Raw genomic sequence first — 22144 nt, forward strand, 5'->3', positions numbered from 1 at the left:
CGTCTTGTTTATGGTTTCCTTTGCTGTGCAAAAGCTTTGAAGTTTCATTAGGTCCCATTTGTTTATTTTTGTTTTTATTTCCATTACTCTAGGAGGTGGATCAAAAAAGATCTTGCTGTGATTTATGTCAAAGAGTGTTCTTCCTATGCTTTCCTCTAAGAGTTTTATAGTGTCTGGTCTTACATTTAGGTCTCAAATCCATTTTGAGTTTATTTTTGTGTATGGTGTTAGGGAGTATTCTAATTTCATTCTTTTACATGTAGCTGTCCAGTTTTCCCAGCACCACTTATTGAAGAGACTGTCTTTTCTCCATTGTATATCTTTGCCTCCTTTGTCATAGATTAGTTGACCATAGGTGCGTGGGTTAATCTCTGGGCTTTCTATCTTGTTCCATTGATCTATGTTTCTGTTTTTGTGCCAGTACCATATTGTCTTGATTACTGTAGCTTTGTAGTATAGTCTGAAGTCAGGGAGTCTGATTCCTCCAGCTCCGTTTTTTCCCTCAAGACTGCTTTGGCTATTCGGGGTCTTTTGTGTCTCCATACAAATTTTAAGATGATTTGTTCTAGCTCCGTAAAAAATGCCATTGGTAATTTGATAGGGATTGCATTGAATCTGTAGATTGCTTTGGGTAGTATACTCATTTTCACAATGTTGATTCTTCCAATCCAAGAACATGGTATATCTCTCCATCTGTTGGTATCATCTTTAATTTCTTTCATCAGTGTCTTATAGTTTTCTGCATACAGGTCTTTTGTCTCCCTAGGTAGGTTTATTCCTAGGTATTTTATTCTTTTTGTTGCAATGGTAAATGGGAGTGTTTCCATAATTTCTCTTTCAGGTTTTTCATCATTAGTGTATAGGAATGCAAGAGATTTCTGTGCATTAATTTTGTATCCTGCAACTTTACCGTATTCATTAATTAGCTCTAGCAGTTTTCTGGTGGCAGTTTTAGGATTCTCCATGTATAGTATCGTGTCATCCGCAAACAGTGACAGTTTTACTTCTTCTTTTCCAATTTGTATTCCTTTTATTTCTTTTTCTTCTCTGATTGCCGTGGCTAGGACTTCCAGAACTATGTTGAATAATAGTGGTGAGAGTGGACATCCTTGTCTCGTTCCTGATCTTAGAGGAAATGCTTTCAGGTTTTCACCATTGAGAATGATGTTTGCTGTGGGTTTGTCATATATGGCCTTTATTATGTTGAGGTAGGTTCCCTCTATGCCCACTTTCTGGAGAGTTTTTATCATAAATGGGTGTTGAATTTTGTCAAAAGCTTTTTCTGCATCTATTGAGATGATCATATGGTTTTTGTTCTTCAATTTGTTAATATGGTGTATCACATTGATTGATTTGCGTATATTGAAGAATCCTTGCATCCCTGGGATAAATCCCACTTGATCGTGGTGTATGATCCTCTTAATGTGTTGTTGGATTCTGTTTGCTAGTATTTTGTTGAGGATTTTTGCATCTATATTCATCAGTGATATTGGTCTGTAATTTTCTTTTTTTGTAGTGTCTTTGTCTGGTTTTGGTATCAGGGTGATGGTGGCCTCATAGAATGAGTTTGGGAGTGTTCCTTCCTCTGCAATTTTTTGGAAGAGTTTGAGAAGGATAGGTGTTAGCTCTTCTCTAAATGTTTGATAGAATTCACCTGTGAAGCCATCTGGTCCTGGACTTTTGTTTGTTGGAAGATTTTTAATCACAGTTTCAATTTCATTACTTGTGATTGGTCTGTTCATATTTTCTGTTTCTTCCTGGTTCAGTCTTGGAAGTTTATACCTTTCTAAAAATTTGTCCATTTCTTCCAGGTTGTCCATTTTATTGGCATAAAGTTGCTTGTAGTAGTCTCTTAGGATGCTTTGTATTTCTGCGGTGTCTGTTGTAACTTCTCCTTTTTCATTTCTGATTTTATTGATTTGAGTCCTCTCCCTCTTTTTCTTGATGAGTCTGGCTAATGGCTTATCAATTTTGTTTATCTTCTCAAAGAACCAACTTTTAGTTTCATTGATCTTTGCTATTGTTTTCTTTGTTTCTATTTCATTTATTTCTGCTCTGATCTTTATGATTTCTTTCCTTCTGCTAACTTTGGTTTTTGTTTGTTCTTCTTTCTCTAGTTTCTTTAGGTGTAAGGTTAGATTGTTTACTTGAGATTTTTCTTGTTTCTTGAGGTAGGCTTGTATAGCTATAAACGTCCCTCTTAGAACTGCTTTCGCTGCCTCCCATAGGTTTTGGGTCGTCGTGTTTTCATTGTCATTTGTCTCTAGGTATTTTTTGATTTCCTCTTTGATTTCTTCAGTGATCTCTTGGTTATTTAGTAACGTATTGTTTAGCCTCCATGTGTTTGTCTTTTTTACGTTTTTTTCCCTGTAATTCATTTCTAATCTCATCGCGTTGTGGTCAGAAAAGATGCTTGATATGATTTCAATTTTCTTAAATTTACTGAGGCTTGATTTGTGACCCAAGATGTGATCTATCCTGGAGAATGTTCCGTGCGCACTTGAGAAGAACGTGTAATCTGCTGTTTTTGGATGGAATGTCCTATATATATCAATTAAATCTATCTGGTCTATTGTGTCATTTAAAGCTTCTGTTTCCTTATTTATTTTCATTTTGGATGATCTGTCCATTGGTGTAAGTGAGGTGTTAAAGTCCCCCACTATTATTGTGTTACTGTCGATTTCCTCTTTTATAGCTGTTAGCGGTTGCCTTATGTATTGAGGTGCTCCTATGTTGGGTGCATATATATTTATAATTGTTATATCTTCTTCTTGGATTGATCCCTGGATCATTATGTAGTGTCCTTCCTTGTCTCTTGTAACATTCTTTATTTTAAAGTCTATTTTGTCTGATATGAGTATAGCTACTCCAGCTTTCTTTTGATTTCCATTTGCATGGAATATCTTTTTCCATCCCCTCACTTTCAGTCTGTATGTGTCCCTAGGTCTAAAGTGGGTCTCTTGTAGACAGCATATATATGGGTCTTGTTTTTGTATCCATTCAGCCAGTCTGTGTCTTTTGGTTGGGGCATTTAATCCATTCACGTTTAAGGTAAAAAATTATTTTCTTTCTGCTATTTAGAAATTTCTAATGTCTAGGTAATCAAGTTTGCCAGTCTTTAGCTATATGTCTTCTGAATTTGGGGATGGCTTAGAAAGACTTTTGCCACTCTAGAATTATAAAAACTTTCAACTAGTAATTTTATGGTCATCCTGCACACATTTAAATCTCTGACATATCTGTAATTTATTTTGGAGTTCGGAGTGGGATAGCTAATGCAGCTTTATGGTATGCTTTTTCCCTGCATAAATACCTAGCCAGATTTTGCTAATGACTTCTTTTCTACAGCGATTTGAGATACTTTCATTCTGAACTAAATTCTGACCCTGTGTGTGTAGGATCTGTTAGTGGCTTTTAACTTTCTTCATTTTCATTACTGAAGCATAACACTAAGTATAGCATGAATAAAATTCTTCCTCCTCATTAGGGAAATCTGACCTTGAGTTAACCTGGTTTTAGCTTTGTGTCCCTGGAAACCCAATAATGGTGGAATGACAGCTGTATTACCAGGCATTGTTACTTAGGATCAAAATGACTCTTTTCTTTTTAATCTGTACAAATCAAGCATGTTATTTATATAGCAAGGAAGCACTCATTTATTCTCCATTTAAATACCAGACTTGAGATTTAAGATCACGTTTGGCAGTGTACTGCAGGATGCTAAATAAGACTTCACTCATATCGCTCCTGATTTCTTGATATCTTGTTACGTTTTCCATCATCCACTGGAACAACTAGTTCAGCTTCCTTAACCTAAACTCGAAGCTTCCCGGATGTAAAAGCCAAAATGCGTCTTGATTGGTAAACAAACTGCACCTGGACTGGGAGGACGGTGAATAACTGAAAATAGCTGGTAGGAAGCCACCGATTTGGGTTTTCCTGAGTCCAGTGTAACTCTCATAACTGGGCATGTCCTTTGCCAGGACCTTGGAAGATGTGCCCAGGGGCCTGTTACAAGAGATACTGGTACGTGGAGCAGCTTCCGGCTTCTAAGCCAGATACCGCCTGCACTCGCCAGTGTGGCCCTGTTCCCAGGCACCTCAGGCGGGCAGGGGCAGGTTGAGCGACTGGATTGTACTGAAAACTCCTCTTGCTGGCGTCACTGCCCTTTGGCCCACTGTTTCCTGTCTCGCTCTGCAAAGCTGAGTAAACTGGTGCCACATATGGCCCATGGGGGCCTTGTGGGTGCAAAATGTCTCCTTGAATTTAAGGCCACCAAGGGTGGGTGGGACAGGATGGGATCCAGAATGTAAATAGGTGGATTATTGCTCTCGGATAGGAATCCAGGCACTTAGAGAAGTAAATTCTTATTTGGTGGTGATAAGATCAAATACAGACCTTTCCTTTTTTACCTCAGTCTGCTGACCAGGCCAGATACAGTCCTGTTCTTTGACTCATGATTGATTGGATAATCCGCACTGCTGGTCATGATTGAGTAGCTGTGTTTCGAACTGTTTGTTCTAGATCTACATCCCCTTCAAAGCCTTCTCTGTCAGCCCTAAGCAGAACTGACTTCTCCCTCTTCTGGGTTCCCTGCCCTACCTCTGCCATTGCCTCCTTCCTTTCCTCCCGCCCTTTCATGTATGAGTTTGTAAGTGTTGTTTTTCTCCCTCTACTAGACTAGACTGTATGTAGCTCCTTCAATTCAGGAGGTGTTTGTTTTTATTAACCTTTACATCCTTAGAACTTATCAGCTTGGTCTCCAGTCAAGAAATATGTGTTGGAAGAATGAATTTCCAGGGTAAGATATTTCTAACACTCGATCTCTTTCCCCATAGAGTTTAAAATAATTTTAGTTACATAAGCACCCTATATACTATACTATGTCAAATTGTGGATGGTGAAGAGCGTAAGAACAATTACGTAGAGAAAGGCAATGCAGTGTCTAAAAAGTGCGTGCAGAAACCAGACTGAATGGACTTTAATCCTTAATTCCTACCTGTGTGACCCTGGGCAGGTGACCTCACGCTCTGTGAGCCTTCCTGTCCTCATCTGTCAGGGTTCTCCTGGGTGGTGGGGAGGACTGAAATCTTTCTACATGTGAAGGACGTAGGATGGGCACAGAATGGGCACTTGGTGTAACATACTGTCTCCGTCCACAAGCCAATCACTGGGCTAAAGAGGAATGTGCTGTTGCAGGAAATGTTGACCTTCAGGGATGTGTTTGTGGACTTCACCCTGGAGGAGTGGCAGCAGCTGGACGCCACTCAGAAGAACCTCTGCAGGGATGTCATGCTGGAGAACTACAGCCACCTGGTCTCCGTGGATGAGGGTCCCTCCACAGGGTGACTGGAACGCACCCCCTCGTGTCTCCCTCTCTCTCGGCTGCTGCAGCTCAGGGGCGTCTGGGCCCTGAATGAGTCGGGCCTCAGGCTCACGGTCAAGAATTCATAATGGCGTTTGCACCCTGCACGGGATGTCCGTGCTCTCACCTTCTCTGTGGATGGTCTGCACTGAGGGCCCGCTAGCTGGGCTCACGGGGCAGTCACCGAGGCCAGACCATCTCTGCCCTGCAAGGATGGGCCTCGGTTCCGGAATGCCGCATGTGTCAATAACAAAGTCCTCTGCCATTTCCCCTCAACAGGATTCCTCATGGCCCAACCAGGTAGGATCTTCAGGTTGGGACAAGGAGAAGAGGAGGCCAGGATGGCAGCTGGAGAAAGCCCAACACGGAGGTGTCCAGGTGAGCCTGCGCCGGGCCAGTAGGGCCATGGCGAGGGGACCTGGTGGGTCAGGGAGAGCCTGGCCTCGGGGGCGCGCCCAGGAGTTCTCAGAAACCCCAGACTTGGGGGCACAATTCGGGTCTGATGGAACGAGCTGCTGTGATATCCACACGATGCCCCACCTGCTGCCCCTCTGCAGCCCCTTGTTCTTGGAGTTCAGACAGAGGCAGCCACTGCTGTTCTGTAGATCCCGTCTCCACCTTCCAGCATCTGGGTGGCTAGGGAGACGTGCCCAGCCTTGTCTCCTTCCTCCTCCCTCTCCTTTCTGGAAGCTGTTTGGACTTTCCCCCTCTCTTGGGCATTTGTGTGTGCATCAGAGACAAGCAGATGGAGGGGTGATGTTTCCTCTTTCCTTGGCATACTGTGGGCCCTCGAAGTCTGAAACGCGGAGTCTTTAACCTCAGGGAAATTATCCTACCTGGTTTACTGGAGTTGGGATGGACAAAAAAGCTTTGCTAGTGACCTTCAGCTCTACCAGGCAAGTGAGAATGGTCTCATAGAGATTGTCCTCCAATATTTATAATGATATAATATCAATCCTATACAAACCCTTTAGGAAAATAAGGAGGAAAAAATTCCCAGCAAGTTTTTTAGACCAGCATTACCCTGACACCTGACCAAGAAATTAAAGGGAAAGAAAAGTACAGACCAATAAATTTCATGAATATTGATGTGCAAACCCTTAACAAAATATTTAGCAAATGGAATCCAATAATATTTGAAAATGAATGCAAGGTTAACATTCCGAATTCAATTTAATTAAATATATTAACAGAATAAAGGCAAAAACATATGATCATCTCAATGGCTACAGGAAAATAATGTGGCAAAATTAATATGTTTATGATAAAAAAAAAAAACCCTTAATAAACTAGGACTAGAAAGGAACTTCCCCAATCTGTTAAAGGGCATCTACAAAACGCCAATATCATATTGAATGGTACAAGCCTAAACACTTTCTCTCAAGCTCATTAATTCTTTCCTTGGCTGTAATGAGTCTATGATGAGCCTGGCATCCCTAGGAGTAAGATTGATGGGTGCCAACAGACTTGCTGTTTAATATTACAATCAGAAAAAGGCAAGATTTGGGAATTCCCTGGCCTAACCAGGGACTAACCACTGGACTCCGCACTTCCATTGCAGAGGGCTCGAATTCGATCCCTGGTCGGAGAACTAAGATCCTGCAAGCCAGGTGGTACGGCGAAAAAAAAGAAAATAAAAAGAAGGCAAGATTCAAAGAGAGGAGTCTGAGGGCAAATGCTTCATTAAAAAGTGAGGGTCCCTTGCTGAGTTCCCAGACCTGAGCCAAATTTTAGATCTGGAACCAATTGTCTAGAGAGGTGCCCATGTCCCTCATAGGAAGAACCCTACAACATTGTAGCAAACATAAAATACTTACCTTAGTCCCTTCCCAAAGGAACCTATGGCCATTTATCTGGGTGACTATAGTCACTGGGGAAAAGGGAATATTTTTAGGACTATTGGACACAGCTTTCTGAGTTGACATTAATACCCAGACATGCAAAGCATAACCATGGACCTCCTGTTAAGAGTGGGGGCTTACTGGGTACAGGTGTTACACTGAGTCCGGGCTTAAACCTGATTCACAGTGGCCTGATGCACATGTAGACCCACCCAGTGGTGATTTCCTCAGTCTCCTAGTGTATAATTGGAATTCATATACTTAGAAGTTGGACCATTTACTACCTCTCTCCTCACCTGTAAAGTTTGTTAGCTGATAATTTATGTAACAGTATTTAGTGGTTACAGAGTAAAGAACTATGGAGATAACTTATTTTTATCCAAAAAAATCACATACAGATATTACAATCACAGGATACCCATTTTTAAGATGCAAAACATAGGGCTTCCCTGGTGGCACAGTGGTTGAGAATCTGCCTGCTAATGCAGGGGACACAGGTTCGAGCCCTGGTCTGGGAAGATCCCACATGCCGCGGAGCAACTAAGCCCGTGAGCCACAACTACTGAGCCTGCGCGTCTGGAGCCTGTGCTCCGCAACAAGAGAGGCCGCGATAGTGAGAGGCCCACGCACTGCGATGAAGAGTGGCCCCGGCTTGCCACAACTAGAGAAAGCCCTCGCACAGAAACGAAGACCCAACACAGCCAAAAATAAATAAATAAATTTAACAAAAAAAAAGATGCAAAACATATACTCAAAACCATACACTCAGACAACCACATGGAAAAGGAATAGGGAATACCTAGACATATGTGAAAATGGGGTCATTTTAAGAAGAGAATGGTGTCATATATTAAAGACAAAGCTGAATGGGAAAATGGATTGGAAGACAGAATCAAGTATGCACAAGATCATTTTATTGGTAGTTTCTGCAGACGACATTTAAAAAATTAAAAAATCAATAATCCTACCACTCCAGTGATAATCTGGATAATCTGCTTAATAATTTGGTGTATTTCCTTCCGAGCTTTTTGTTCTGTGTCTACCTATACACACACACCTAAAACAGATACAAATATAAAACAAATATATTTGTATACATATATATATGTGCAAATAATTTTACTCAGCATAAAACTGCTATTTTTCTGCCATCCAGAATCACTGATATAATGGTGCATTATCCATCCTTGATGTATTTTTTTATAATGTAAATTATGTGGTACATTATGTATTTTCACTTAGCCAATTACCATGAACATTTCCCCAAATCCTCACACATGAGAAAATTTTTAATTAGTGCATACTATTCTATCTTATTGATATGTCAGTTTTTAATCAATTGACTATTGGATATTCAATTTATTTTTTTTCTATTTTAAATAATATTGTGTTCAGGGAGATAAGCTGAACATTACTGACTAATAAAATGAGGCATAAATGTAACCGTAAAATGATTACCCTTAAATATTAAGTTGTAAGCACTGTTCCTAAGTGAGGTGTGCCAAAGCTTAATATATGCCTTTTCTGGAAGGGGTTTGCATTTCTGCACTGAAAGTGCTGATGAATATGTGTAAGACCTCCTGTTTGAGCTCCTTTGTTTCAGGGATCATAATGACTCATCCTCTGTCACACCACTTAAGGAAGCAATTTTTCTATTTTGTTTAAGAAGTAAACTGGGAGTTTGCCCTAGCTAGAATTAATAATTTTTGCTTTATATTTTTCTTTCAAAAATGTCATCCACTATTCCACAGTGAACATATCTTGATGATTGCTTGTTTGCAACCTCTGCACCTTTCACACAAAATGTGTGGTATAGACTATGGGACATATTTCTCTCATAATTTCTAACACAGTTTTCTAAACTCATTAAATTCTTTGTTTTTCCTCAGCATAAATACTCTGATAGGCAAGGACATTTAAATTCTTTCTAAAGTCTTTTCCACATCAATATATTCACAGTTTTGCCACTTATGAATTCTCTGGTATACAGTTCTCCATTTGTGTAAGAATTCTGGGTGAAAAATTGATCACATTTATTATATGCTTCTGGAATTATACTTTTGTGCCTTTTATTAAGTTAAATGAACATTAAGTAATATATGAAGAGTTTTTGACATTTTTTGATATTTATAAGGTTACTCCCCAGGATGAATTGATATATAATATAATGAGGTGTAACTAGTGAAATTATCTCACACTAAAGTATATTAATAGGTTTTCTCTCCTGTATGACTTTTCTGATGTTTAATGAGAGTTGACTTCCCACTGAAGGCTTTGCCACATTCTCTGCATTCATAAGGTTTCTCTCCTGTATGAGTTCTGCGATGTACAATGAGAGTTGATTTCACACTGAAGGCTTTGCCACATTCACTACATTCATAGGGTTTTTCTCCTGTATGAATTCTCTGATGTTTAATGAGAGTTGACTTCCTACTGAATGCTTTCCTACAGTCACTGCATTCATAGGGTCTCTCTCCTGTATGAATTCTCTGATGTTTAGTCAGTGGTGACTTTTCACTGAAGGCTTTCCCACATTCATTGCATTTATAGGGTTTTTCTCCTGTATGAGTTCTGTGATGTACAATAAGGGTTGACTTCTCACCAAATGCTTTCCCACATCTTCTGCATTCATAAGGTTTCTCTCCTGTATGAGTTCTATGATGGACAGAGAGGTGTGATTTTCCACTGAAAGTCTTCCCACACATGCTGCATTCATAGGGTTTCTCTCCTGTATGAACTCTCTGATGAACAGAAAGGTGTGACTTTCCCCTGAATCCTTTTCCGCATTTACTGCACTCATAAGGTTTCTCTTTTGTATGAGTTCCCTGATGTTTAATGGGGGTGGGCGTCTCATCAAAGGCTTTCCCATGTTTATTGCACTCAGGTTTTTCACCTGTATGAGTCCTTTGATGTGTAAGGCTGGATTTACCACGTTTGATAGCTTCATAAAATGCTTGTCTAATGTGTGTTTTTTCATGTCTAATTAGGTGATACGAACTCTTAAAAACTTTTGCACATTCACCACATACAAATGGTTTCTCTCCTGTATGAGTTCGCTGATGTTTAATCAGAGTTGACTTCTGGATAAATGTTTTCCCACATTCACTGCATTCATATGGCTTCTCCCCTGTATGAGTCCTCTGGTGTGCAATGAGGGTTGACTTCTGGCTGAAGGTTTTTGCACATTCACAGCATTCATAAGGTTTCTCTCCAGTGTGAGTTCTCTGATGTACAACAAGGTTTGCTTTCTGGATAAACACTTTTCCACATTCAGAACATTTATAGAATTTCTCCCCAGTTTGAATTCTTGGACTTTTATTAAGGGCTTGCTTATGGTGGAGGGCTTTTCCATGTTCATTAGGCTCAAAGAATTTCTCTCCAAGTTGAGCTTTATCATCAAGATTAGAATGGAAGCATAATTTCCAATATGCCTTACATTCATCATATTTCTTTCATACATAGCTTCTACTTTGACTAAGAAAATTTAAATTATGTTTTGAACACTTTCCCCATGAATCATATTTAGGGAGTCTTTGTCTTTCTTACGGAAACAAAGTTTGTGCTTGGATAAATGATTTTTCTGTATGTTATGAATTCTTGGCCACTTCCATCCTTCAGTGTTTCCTTATCAATGGATGCAGCTTGCCAGAGAGGTTTGTCTTGGCTTTCCTTGTGATTATTTATCAGGTTACCAACTTGCCAGAATTCTAGGGAAAAAATGCAGTGAATCATCAAACTTGTAAATATTTCTACTATAATGTTATGGCATAAAATTAATTCATAAATGCCCTGCTGTGAACTCCTATTAATGGACCTGAGCTGATGTGGATGAACCCTCCCTATGCTCCACCACCGCCACCTCCCTCAACTGTAAATACAAAGAAATGCTGGCCCATATTTAACAGAAAATAATTTAATACCCAGTCAAGCTCAAAACCAAGAAAAGAAAGTTTTTAGGTGTCAAAACTGAAGTGAGAGTTTAAAGTGATGGGGTGAACAGAAACTGAAGGTTGAAGATTTGCAGGGGAATCCAGACCACAGGGCACAAATGTTCAGGAAACTAGAATATAATTTGCACTTAAAGTAGGAGCCACAAAGGGCATCCATGCGTGTTAAACAGGAACTAGAAAGACTCCCCACTGGTCAAGGAAATTGGAAAGAAGGATATTATATATAAGAAATCAAAAGCCTGATATGATACTATATATAGAAATCCCTAAACACTCCACACAAAAACTACTAGAACTGATAAATTCAGCACAGTAGCAGGATACAAGATTAACATCCAGAAATCAGTTACATTTCTTTACACTAACAGTGAAATATCAGAAAGGGAAAGTAAATAAACAACCCCTTTTACAATCACATCAAAAAAATGAAATACTTAGGAATAAACTTGACCAAAGAGGTGAAAGACTTATATGCTGGAACTATAAAACATTGATAAAGGAAAGTAAAGAGGATTTGAAGAAAAAATATCCCATTGTCTTGGATTGGAAGAATTGTTAAAATGGCCATACTACCCAAAGCAACCTATAGATTTAATGCGATCCCTATCAAATTACCCATGACATTTTTCACAGAACTAGAACAAATAATCCTAAAATTTATATGGAACCATAAAAGACCCAGAATTGCCAAAGCAACCCTGAGGAAAAAGAACAAAGCAGGAGGCAAAACCCTCCCAGACTTCAGACAATACTACAAAGCCACAGTAATCAAAACAGCATGATACTGGCACACAGACATATGAATCAATGGAACAGAATAGAGAGCCCAGAAATAAACCCACACACCTACAGTCAATTAATTTTCGACAAAGCAGGCAAGAATATACAATGGAGAAAAGACAGTCTCTTCAGCAAGGTGTTTTGGGAAAGCTGGACAGCTGCATGTAAATCAATGACGTTAGAACACACCCTCACACCACACAAAAAAATAAACTCAAAATGGCTTAAAGACTTAAATATAAGACATGACACCATAAAACTCCTAGAAGAGAACATTCTCTGACATAAATCCTACCAATGTTTTCTTAGGTCAGTCTACCAAGGCAATAGAAATAAAAGCAGAAATAAACAAATGGGACCTAATCAAACTTATAAGCTTTTGCACAGCAAAGGAAACCATAAACAAAATGAAAAAAACAACCTACAAAATGGGAGAAAATATTTGCAAATGATGTGACCGACAAGGGCTTAATTTCCAAAATATACAAAGAGCTCATACAACTCAATAACAAAAAAAAAAACAGCCTAATAAAAAAAATGGGCAGAAGACCTAAATAGACATTTCTCCAAAGAAGACATACAGATGGCCAATAGGCACATGAAAAGATGCTCAACATCGCTAATTATTAGAGAAATGCAAATCAAAAGTACAATGAGGTACCACCTCGCACCGGTCAGAATGGCCATCATTTAAAAGTCTACAAATAACAAAAGCTGCATGAGGATGTGGAAAAAAGGGAACCCTTCTATACTGTTGGTGGGAATGTAACTTGGTGCAGCCACTATGGAGAACAGTATGGAGGTTCCCCTAAAAACTAAAAATAGAGTTGCTATATGATCCAGCAATCCCACTCCTGGGCATATATCTGGACAAAACTATAATTTGAAAAGATACATGCACCCCTATGTTCATAGCAGCACTATGAATAATAGCCAGATATGGAAGCAACCTAAATGTCCATTGACAGATGAATGGATAAAGAAGATGTGGCATACACACACACACACACACACAGACACACACAGACACACACAATGAAATATTACTCAGCCATAAAAAGAATGAAATAATGCCATTTGAAGCAACATGGATGGACCTAGAGATTATCATACTCAGTGAAGTCAGAAAGAGAAAGACAAATACCATATGATATCACTTATATGTGGAATCTAAAATATGACACAAATGAACATATCTATGAAACAGAAACAGACTCACAGACATAGAGAACAGACTTGTGGTCTGTTCCAGGGTCTCTGTGCCAAGGTGGAGGGGGCACAGGGGAGGGATGGATTGGGAGTTTGGGACTAGCAGATGCAAACTATTATGTATAGAATGGATAAACAACAAGGTCCTACTGTATAGCACAGGGAACTATTCTCAATATCCTGTCATAAACCATAATGGAAAAGAATATATATATATAACTGAGTTACTCTGCTGTACAGCAGAAATTAAACACAACATTGTAAATCACCTATACTTTAATAAAATTAAAAAAAATCAAAAGCCTAGTTCTGTAACTCAATCCAAATGATTATAAGTGTAGTACAGAGCCCATAAGCTGAAATATTAAACTAAAAATTGGTCCTGTATTAGTAGGTTCCTAGTAGTGGCAAGCTTTCCAAAAAATATATTCTTATGTTTTTATAGCTTAGGGATCACAAGATATCTATGGAATACCAATTTTCACTGAAGAGTTCACAGTAAAAAATTAACAACTTCACAAGGAAATGACCCATCATGAAAGAGAATCAGCAGAGACATTTAAAGATACTCCCATTCCTAGAACTGTAGCTAGTAGAACCATGTGAACTTCAAAATAAATATATTTCAACTATTCAAAGAAATAAGGTAAGAACTAGACTATGGGGGGAAATACTAGGAAAATTATATACAGGCATTATTTTTAAAACTCTAAATAAAGAGGTTGAACAGTAGATAGAAGTTGAACTTCTATCTACTACTTCTATCTATCTAGTCACAGATAAAGACAGATTTAACAAATTAGATGACAGATCTTGAGAAATCACCCAGAATGTAGCATGAAGAGCTAACAATGGGAATATGGTAAGAGAAATAGAGAAATGATAAGTTCCAAAATAGGTTTAATAGCAAATCCAAATGGAAGACTAGAGAAAAAGGGAGAGGGGGCAATATGCCAAGAAACGGGTTAACAGAGCAACTCTGAGACTGCTATACTTAGAAAGGGCAGCTTGCAAGGTTGGCCCTTGGCTGCCATCTGGGAATCTGGAGTTCAGGAATGTCCCCACCACTGCCTAACTGATAAGGCTGCTTGTACAAACAATGTGATTTAAGCAGAACATTTCCTTTCCTTCTGGGGGTCTGGAATTTTGGTATGTGCTAGGCAGTCTGTGACGTGAGGACGCTGACTGAGTCTCTAACGGGCTTCCCTGGGCATACACATCACACACATGTTGCTGCACTTTCACTGCTGGGAGAAGTGTGCCCTGTGTGACCCTAGGTGGGAGGGAGAGAGCATAAGGAACCCTGTACATGGAGTCCTCCAGATTCTGCTAATGTCTTTTTCCCTTATGCTCTAGTTGTATATCCTTACTATATCACTGTAATAAATTTTAGCTGTAAATACAACTAGATGCCAAGTCCTGGGAGTCCCTCTCAAGAATCTCTGAATGTGGTAGTGGTCTTGGGGGACCCCCAATCTAGGAAATATTTGAAGAAACAATGACTGGAAGTTTTCTGGTATGGAAGAAATGCATGTATCCTACCCTTAAATGTCCAGAGTCCTGAGTGTGGTAAATAAAAGCAAATCTGCACCTAGACACAGTTCTGTGTAACCGTAAGACTTTAAGAAAGTACGTATTGAAAGCTACCATGGAGAAATTTTAAAAATCACCTATAAAGAAACAATTAGGTCAGCAATAGATTTCATCAGCTAAAAAAGAAGCCAAAAGATTAAATATTTTCAAAGTCCTGAGAGAAGATGTCACCTTAGAACTCTATCCCCAGATAAATTATTGCAATGAAAGATGACAAAATAAAGATGTTTTTGGACAAGAAAAGACAGAGAATTTGCCACACACAAAGCCTGCTAAGAATAATGCTTAGTATTGAATTATTCAGGAGGAAAATGACCAAAGGGGAAAAAGGCAGGGGGGAGGGTAAAGAAAATCCAGCAAAGGCAGGAAAAAAGAGGTAAAGGAAAAGCAGGATATCTAGAAAATGCAATAAAATAAGAAATACAAATAAAGTAGTAGCACAATAAATAAGTATTAACCCCATTAATTATAGGCCCACCATATTAAACTGTACTTTTAAAAATCAGCTATATGTTTTCAAAAGACAATTAGAGCCAAAAGAGAGAAATGTTGAAAATAAAATCATAGAAATATACCTGGTACTTAATAACCAAAGGAAAATTGGTAAGACAATGCTTATGTTATACAAAACGGAATGACCTGGATGCCAAAAGCAAGTAAGGACAGAATATGACAATGTTATAAAGCAATTTCACTTACATAGATGCAAAACTCTTAAATATACAAGGCAAACTGATTCTATTTATGACAGAAAAAAGGTTATACATCTAGTAATGTTGAAAATGTATATACCCTACTATGTATTCCACATATAGTTATACCAGAGAGAAATTCTGCAAATATGTACATGTACAAGAATGGCAACAAGATATTAGAAACAACCAAATGCCCAGCAATAGAGGCTTGGATTGATGGAATGTGATACTCAGGTGTTGGAATGCTATGCAGGAGTGAAAAATGAATGAACTAAATCAAAAATAAATGAACATATCTGCATAGCTAAACTCAAAGGGTAACACTGAATACTGAAAGAAAGTTGTAGAAAGACCCCTATGGTTCTAGAGCGCTAATCTGGTAAATTTACAAAAAAGAATGCTATATTGATTACAGATGCAAATTTATGTAGTAAAAGTTTAAAAACATGGGTTAGAAAGATAACGCACCAAATTCATGATATTGTTTGCCTGGGGCGGGAATGAAGGGAGCAGGATTCAGGAGAGGAAAAGGGAGGCTTCACCTTTAATTGTAAACCTCTATTTCTTTTATAAACAAAAAACCACCGCCACCAAATGACAAAATCTTAGCATTTGCTAATTCTGGGAGGTAACTACAAGGGTACTTGTTATGACTATGATTTTCTATACTTTTCTGCAGTTTTAAGAGAAATGCCTTAAGGCAGGGCTTCTGGAACAGTGGAGTGAGGACCTTAGTAAATCCTCTTCCCCATAAAAGCAATGAAAATACTGGCAAAATTATCAAAATCTGTCATTTCAGGACTTTGGAAATTAACCAAAGGCACACAACAGATTAAAAAGCATTTATTCAAGAAGAACCAGTGAACCTCACTAAGAGCAGCCAAGTGTGTGGTTTTCCACTTGGTGCTACCTTCCCCCCACCCCCACCTCCACCCCAAACCCCTGGCTCCTCAGCTCTGTGGTCCGGAAGCAGTGAAAACTGGCATTGTCACAGCAACTGAAGGGAGTTCCACCAAAAGCCTCATTTCCAGAGTGCTGTCACTACTTGACCTAACTTGGAGCTCAGCTCCAAGAAAGAAGGGACAGTATATGGTAACTCCAATCGCCATGAAGAAACAAACAGCACCAGTAAAGGTAACGTGCAGCAAAGTGTTAACATGTCAGGCCTGGCTCCTGGCTGAAGTTTGGGAATGCAGATTGTGGAATGTTCCCTATGTTGATAAGATGATTTTTGCCTGCCTGGGGCACTGAACACCTGATTTTCTTCTGGTTGACTAGATGCCTCACGGTGCCTATTTTTAGTGGGGCAATTTGTAATCTCCCACAGACAAAGTGAAAAGGGCTTTCTAAAAAGCCTTACTTGCCGCTTGGACTTGAATTGCAGCTGTCTAGCCCTGTAGCATCTTGGCTTTGCACGAGAAAGGAGCAACTATCCCTGCGGGGATTTGTCTCCTCTACCAAGTGCCCAGCAATGCTGGTGAAAATGAACCCCTATTAGGACACGTGAAGAAATGTCAGCAAGCATTGAAATAAAGGGGAAAAAATCTTACAAGCTTACAGATAGAAAAAAAATGATACCAAGTATCGATAATCAGAATAGGCTTCAGAGTTCTCAAAAGGAAAATTACAATCAGAAGACAACGGAACAATGCCTTCAAAAGTCTAAGGGAAAGAAATGTCCATCCTAGAACTCTACCCCAAGTTCAACTCTCCATCTTGGATGAGGATTCAACACTTTCATAAATTCAAAAATCTCAAAAAATTTACCTCCCAGGGACCTACATTCTTTCTTAGGAAAGTACTGGAAGAATGTGCTCCAGTGAAATGTGGAAAAAGGCATGGCATAAAGCAAACGAAGGAATCCAACAATGCAGAAAGTGGAGGGAATTCCCAGAATGATGGTGAAGAGATGTCAGGATGGTAGCTGAGCAAACAGGAATGAGGATAATCCACGCAGAAGGAAGTGGTCAGAGGCCTCCGGAGAAACTCAGGGGTATGACATTGATGGGACACTTGAAGCTCTGGAAGCATTCAGAATCACTCTAGACAACTGGTCATGTTTAAGTTAAACTGGTGATAAGTACACAGCAAAAGAAGCAAATGAAAGAAACAAGACAATTATTAACCCAAGGAAACTAAAAGTTATGCAGAAAAGGTAAATTAATCATAGATGACTACATGGCTAAGCTGTCTATAGTGTTTACATAGTCATTATATTGTAAACAGTAGTACTGATGTAAACCAAATTTATGGTATAATCATATTGGGAACATGGGAGAACAAGAAGTTTTTGTGTTCCAAAGAAGACATAGAGATGGCCAACAGGCACGTGAAAAGATATTCAACATCACTAATCATCAGGGAATGCAAATCAAAATCACAATGAGATATTACCTCACACCTGTCAGAATGGCTACCATCAAAAAGAACACAAATAACAAATGTTGGTGAGGATGTGGAGAAAAGGGGACCCTCGTGCACTGTTGGCGGGAATGCAAACTGGTGCAGCCACTATGGAAGACACTATGGAGGTTCCTCAAAAGGTCAAAAATAGAAACTACCATATGATCCAGTAATTCCACTCCTGGGTATACATCTGAAGAAAACGAAGACACTAATTTGAAAAGATACATGCATGTCAATGTTCATAGCAGCATTATTTACAATAGCCAAGACATGGAAGCAACCTCAGTGTCCATGAACAGATGAATGGATAAGGAAGATACACATACACACACATATACATGCAATGGAATATTACTTAGCTATAAAAAGGAATGAAATTTTGCCATCTGTAAGAACATGGATGGGCCTGGAGGGTATTATGCTTAGTGAAATAAGTCAGACAGGGAAAGACAAATACCATATGTTTTTGCTTAAATGTGGAATCTAAAAACTAAAACAAATGAATATAACAAAACAGAAACAGACTGACAGATACTGAGAACAATTTAGTTGTTACCAATTGGGAGAGGGAAGGGGGAGGGGCCAGGTAGGAGCAGGGGATTAAGAGATAAAAACAACTAGGTATAAAATAAATATGACACAAGGATGTAATGTACACACAGGGAATACAGTCAATATTTTATAATAACTTTAAATGGAGTATTCTATAAAAATATCAAATCACTGTGTTGTACACCTAAAACTAATATAATATTGTAAATCAACTATACTTCAATAAAAAAGAAAAAAAAATATTCAAAAAAGAAGTCTTTGTGTGTTTGTATGTGTATGAGTGGCAAAAACAATGAAGTGAGCTAAATCTTCATCTTCCATAGCAGAAAATTTTAAATAATTTTTGTAAGATATATGTAAATTATAAAGAACAGAGATACCAAAAAGTATCTGCGTATCCACCACTCATTAAAAAACAAATTATTTTTACCTTTGAAGTTCTTCATGTGCCCATTTCATTCTCTTCTCAGATAATCACTATCCTGAATTTTTATGTTTGTCATGCCCTGACTGCTTCTCAGCCTTTTGGCTAAGACCAAGTACATTATCATGCCCTGGACATTCATTATAGTTTTATCACATTTATTTTATTCTTTAAACCTCGGGCATGATTTAATTTGATAAAAATTAAACTTTTTTTTAATCAAAAGAGACTACTGCCTTGGGTCAGTAAATTTGAAATCTCAGATGAAACATAATTGTCTAAAAAAATGACCAGAATTGACAGAAGATACAGAAAACATGAATAAATCAGTAATTATTTTAAATAACTATAAAATTCACTAGGTAATCAAAAGTCTTGCCCTAAAAAGGGGCCTCTTATCCAGATGTTGTTGTAGATGATTGCTATCAAACTCTTAAGAACAGGTATACTTCAGTCAGTGCAGTTTCAGAAACTAGGAAAAAAAAAAAAAAAAGGGAAGAGTACCCAGTCTCTTTTATGCAGCTAGGATAACCATAGATACCAGAATAAGAGTAGAGTACAAGAAAAGAAAATCTAAGATCTGTCTCACTTCTGAACATTAACGGAAAACTCTGAAATTAAATGAGTAAACTGAATTCAATTAATTTAAAAAATGTTTTACAACTAAGTAGAGTTTAGTGCAGGAATGCAAGAACAGTTCAACATGAGAAAATCTATTAATATAATCCACCACATTAATAGATTAAAGGACAAAAAAATTATCTTCCCAACAGATGCAGAAAATAAGCATTTGAGAAAATACAACACACATTCATGATTTTTTTTTAAAAAGTCTTAGTCAACTGGGGATATAAAAGAAGCTTTTGATGAAAGCTATCTTTCAAAAAACCACAGCAAATAATGGTGAAAGTTTTAGAAGTTACATTTTCTCTCTGTGCCTCAGTTTCTCCTCTATAAAATGAGGATAACAACCAGTGTCCTTTACAGGCTCATTTGGAGGATTAAACTCTGTAATGTGTACAAAGCACACAGAATACTGCATTTGTGGCACACAGCAAGTGCTCACACATTGACTATCATTACATTTCTAGCATTGTCCTCATCATTATTTCCATCAGAATCAGAAACAAACAAGGAATTCGCTATCACTGCATCTAAAACACTGTACTACAGGCCCTGACTAATAGAATGGGAGAAGAAAAAGAAAATGTATAATTGGACAGGAAAATACAAAATTGTTTTTATGAAGATAATTGTTTACACAGAAGACCCAAGAGAATCTAAAAACTATTAGTATTAATAAAAGCATTCAGAGAAGTTTCTGTCCACAAGTTGAATATATAAATATCACTGCATTGTCATACATTAGTATTAACCAATTAGGAACCATAATAGGAAAAAAGATCCCAATCACAATTGCAATAATAGCTAAGAGGTATCTAGGAATAAATTTAACAAAACATGTGCAAGCACTTCCTGAGGACAAGTTCAAAACATTACTAAATGGCAGAAAACACAGGTTGAATAAGAGTTCACTGATGGTAAAAGTCAATAAGAGTAAAGATACCAAACCCCAACCTACTTCCAACTCATCTCCAAACACAGTGCAATTGCAGTTGAAATCCCTACTAGTTTCCCATGGAACTTCACAAACTAATCCTATGATTCCTATTTGAAGACCAAAGAGTCCAAAGAGATACGGAGAATCATCCTACCAACTATTTACAACATCAGTAACAGTAAGAATGGTGTAACAGTTGACATTTATATAGCATTCACTCAGTATCAGGCACTTTTAAGTGCTTTACATACTTTAACTCATTAGAATAAAGTTATAAAAACATGCAAATGGGGGCTTCCCTGGTGGCGCAGTGGTTGAGAATCTGCCTGCCAATGCAGGGGACACAGGTTCGAGCCCTGGTCTGGGAAGATCCCACATGCCACGGAGCAGCTAGGCCCGTGAACCACAACTACTGAGCCTGCGCGTCTGGAGCCTGTGCTCTGCAACAAGAGAGGCCGCGATAGTGAGAGGCCCGCGCACCACGATGAAGAGTGGCCCCCGCTTGCCGCAACTAGAGAAAGCCCTCTCACAGAAACGAAGACCCAACACAGCCAAAAATAAATATAAAAATAAATAAATTAATAAAAAAAAAACATGCAAATGGCAAAGGGAAAAACAGACCAATGGAACAAAATAGCCTGGGAACAGACCCACATGGATATGGAACTTGACCTGTAGCTGAAGGGGCATCACACCCCACTGTTGAAAGGGTTCAGTATGCGGCATGATACAAGTGGATGTCCACGTGGGGAAAAAAGGTGATGTAATAGTTTCCTTCCTCACGAGTTATATAAAAATAAATTCCAGGCAGATTTTAAGAAAATAAAAAGCAAAATTTGAAACTTTTAGAAGAAAATTATACGACAACATCTTTATGAGCTCAGTCAGAAAAAAGTTACATAAAATTATACAAAAAGCACAAAGTAAAAAATTGATCAATCTAATTACATTACAATGAAAACTTCTATTAAAAACACACCAGCAATAACCAAGATAAAGAAAAGATATTGACTACACACGAAATTGGAATCTAGACTATAAGAATCTATATAAATCAAAAAAGACAAACACCCCAACAAAAGCACAAATAAAGGATATGCACAGGTTAAGTCACAGAAGAGGAAATCCAGTCAACACCAAATATGAAATGACAAATACTTTTACTCATAATCAGGGAAATGAAAGTTATAATAAGATACCAACTCATACTTACCAGATTACCAAAATGTAAAGAGTGTGCCCATACTACAGTTCGAGAGAGAGAGAATAGTGCCATCACTGCAGAATGTTCTATTGGGCAGCACTGGTCTGAATCATGCATTGTCTGTATCATCAGTATGGCTGCATAAGGTTACAGAGCTTTGTATTTTTACATTGACGCTTCCTGTTCAAAAGCTGAAGTTTCAGATATTTGAGAAGCTACATCTGCCTACCCAGCTGCAATCCATGCTCTTAGGGAATTGGTTTAACATGATATTTATTAAAACCCATGTAACAGCATGGTGACTATAGTTAATAATACTGTATTGCATATTTGAAAGTTGCTAAGAGAGTGAATCTCAGAAGTTCTCATCACATGGATAAAGAAGTATGTATATTGTACATACATACAATGGAATACTACTCAGCCATAAAAAAGAATGAAATAATGCCATTTGCAGCAACATGGATGGACCCAGAGATTATCATACTAAGTGAAGTAGGTTCAGAAAGAGAAAGACAAATACCATATGATACCATGTATATGTGGAATCTAAAATATGACACA

The 22144-nt window shown here is 38.2% G+C and overlaps 2 protein-coding genes across 4 annotated transcripts in view; one reads left to right on the forward strand and one right to left on the reverse strand.

The window, feature by feature from the left end:
• KRBOX4 (KRAB box domain containing 4) overlaps positions 1-18375 on the forward strand; it is a 35612-nt gene extending 17237 nt beyond the window's left edge. For 2 of the 3 annotated variants that reach the window (XR_011072233.1, XR_011072234.1), the window contains exons 4-5: positions 5200-5743; positions 16233-18375. Coding sequence is in view for 1 of the 3 variants with exons in the window: in XM_068532915.1 (XP_068389016.1) it covers positions 5200-5345; positions 5645-5669 (171 nt within the window). In the remaining 2 variants the exon portion in view is untranslated. The remainder of the gene's footprint in view (positions 1-5199; positions 5744-16232) is intronic. The other variant, XM_068532915.1, reaches the window with a different exon arrangement.
• ZNF674 (zinc finger protein 674) overlaps positions 8099-22144 on the reverse strand; it is a 28785-nt gene continuing 14739 nt past the window's right edge. The window contains 2 exon segments of the mRNA XM_068532899.1: positions 8099-10745; positions 10747-10913. Of these exon segments, the coding sequence (XP_068389000.1) occupies positions 9414-10745; positions 10747-10913 (1499 nt within the window). The 3' untranslated portion in view covers positions 8099-9413.

The sequence above is a fragment of the Eschrichtius robustus genome, chromosome X (genome assembly GCF_028021215.1).
Source record: "Eschrichtius robustus isolate mEscRob2 chromosome X, mEscRob2.pri, whole genome shotgun sequence".
In the NCBI taxonomy this organism is placed as follows: Eukaryota; Metazoa; Chordata; class Mammalia; order Artiodactyla; family Eschrichtiidae; genus Eschrichtius; species Eschrichtius robustus.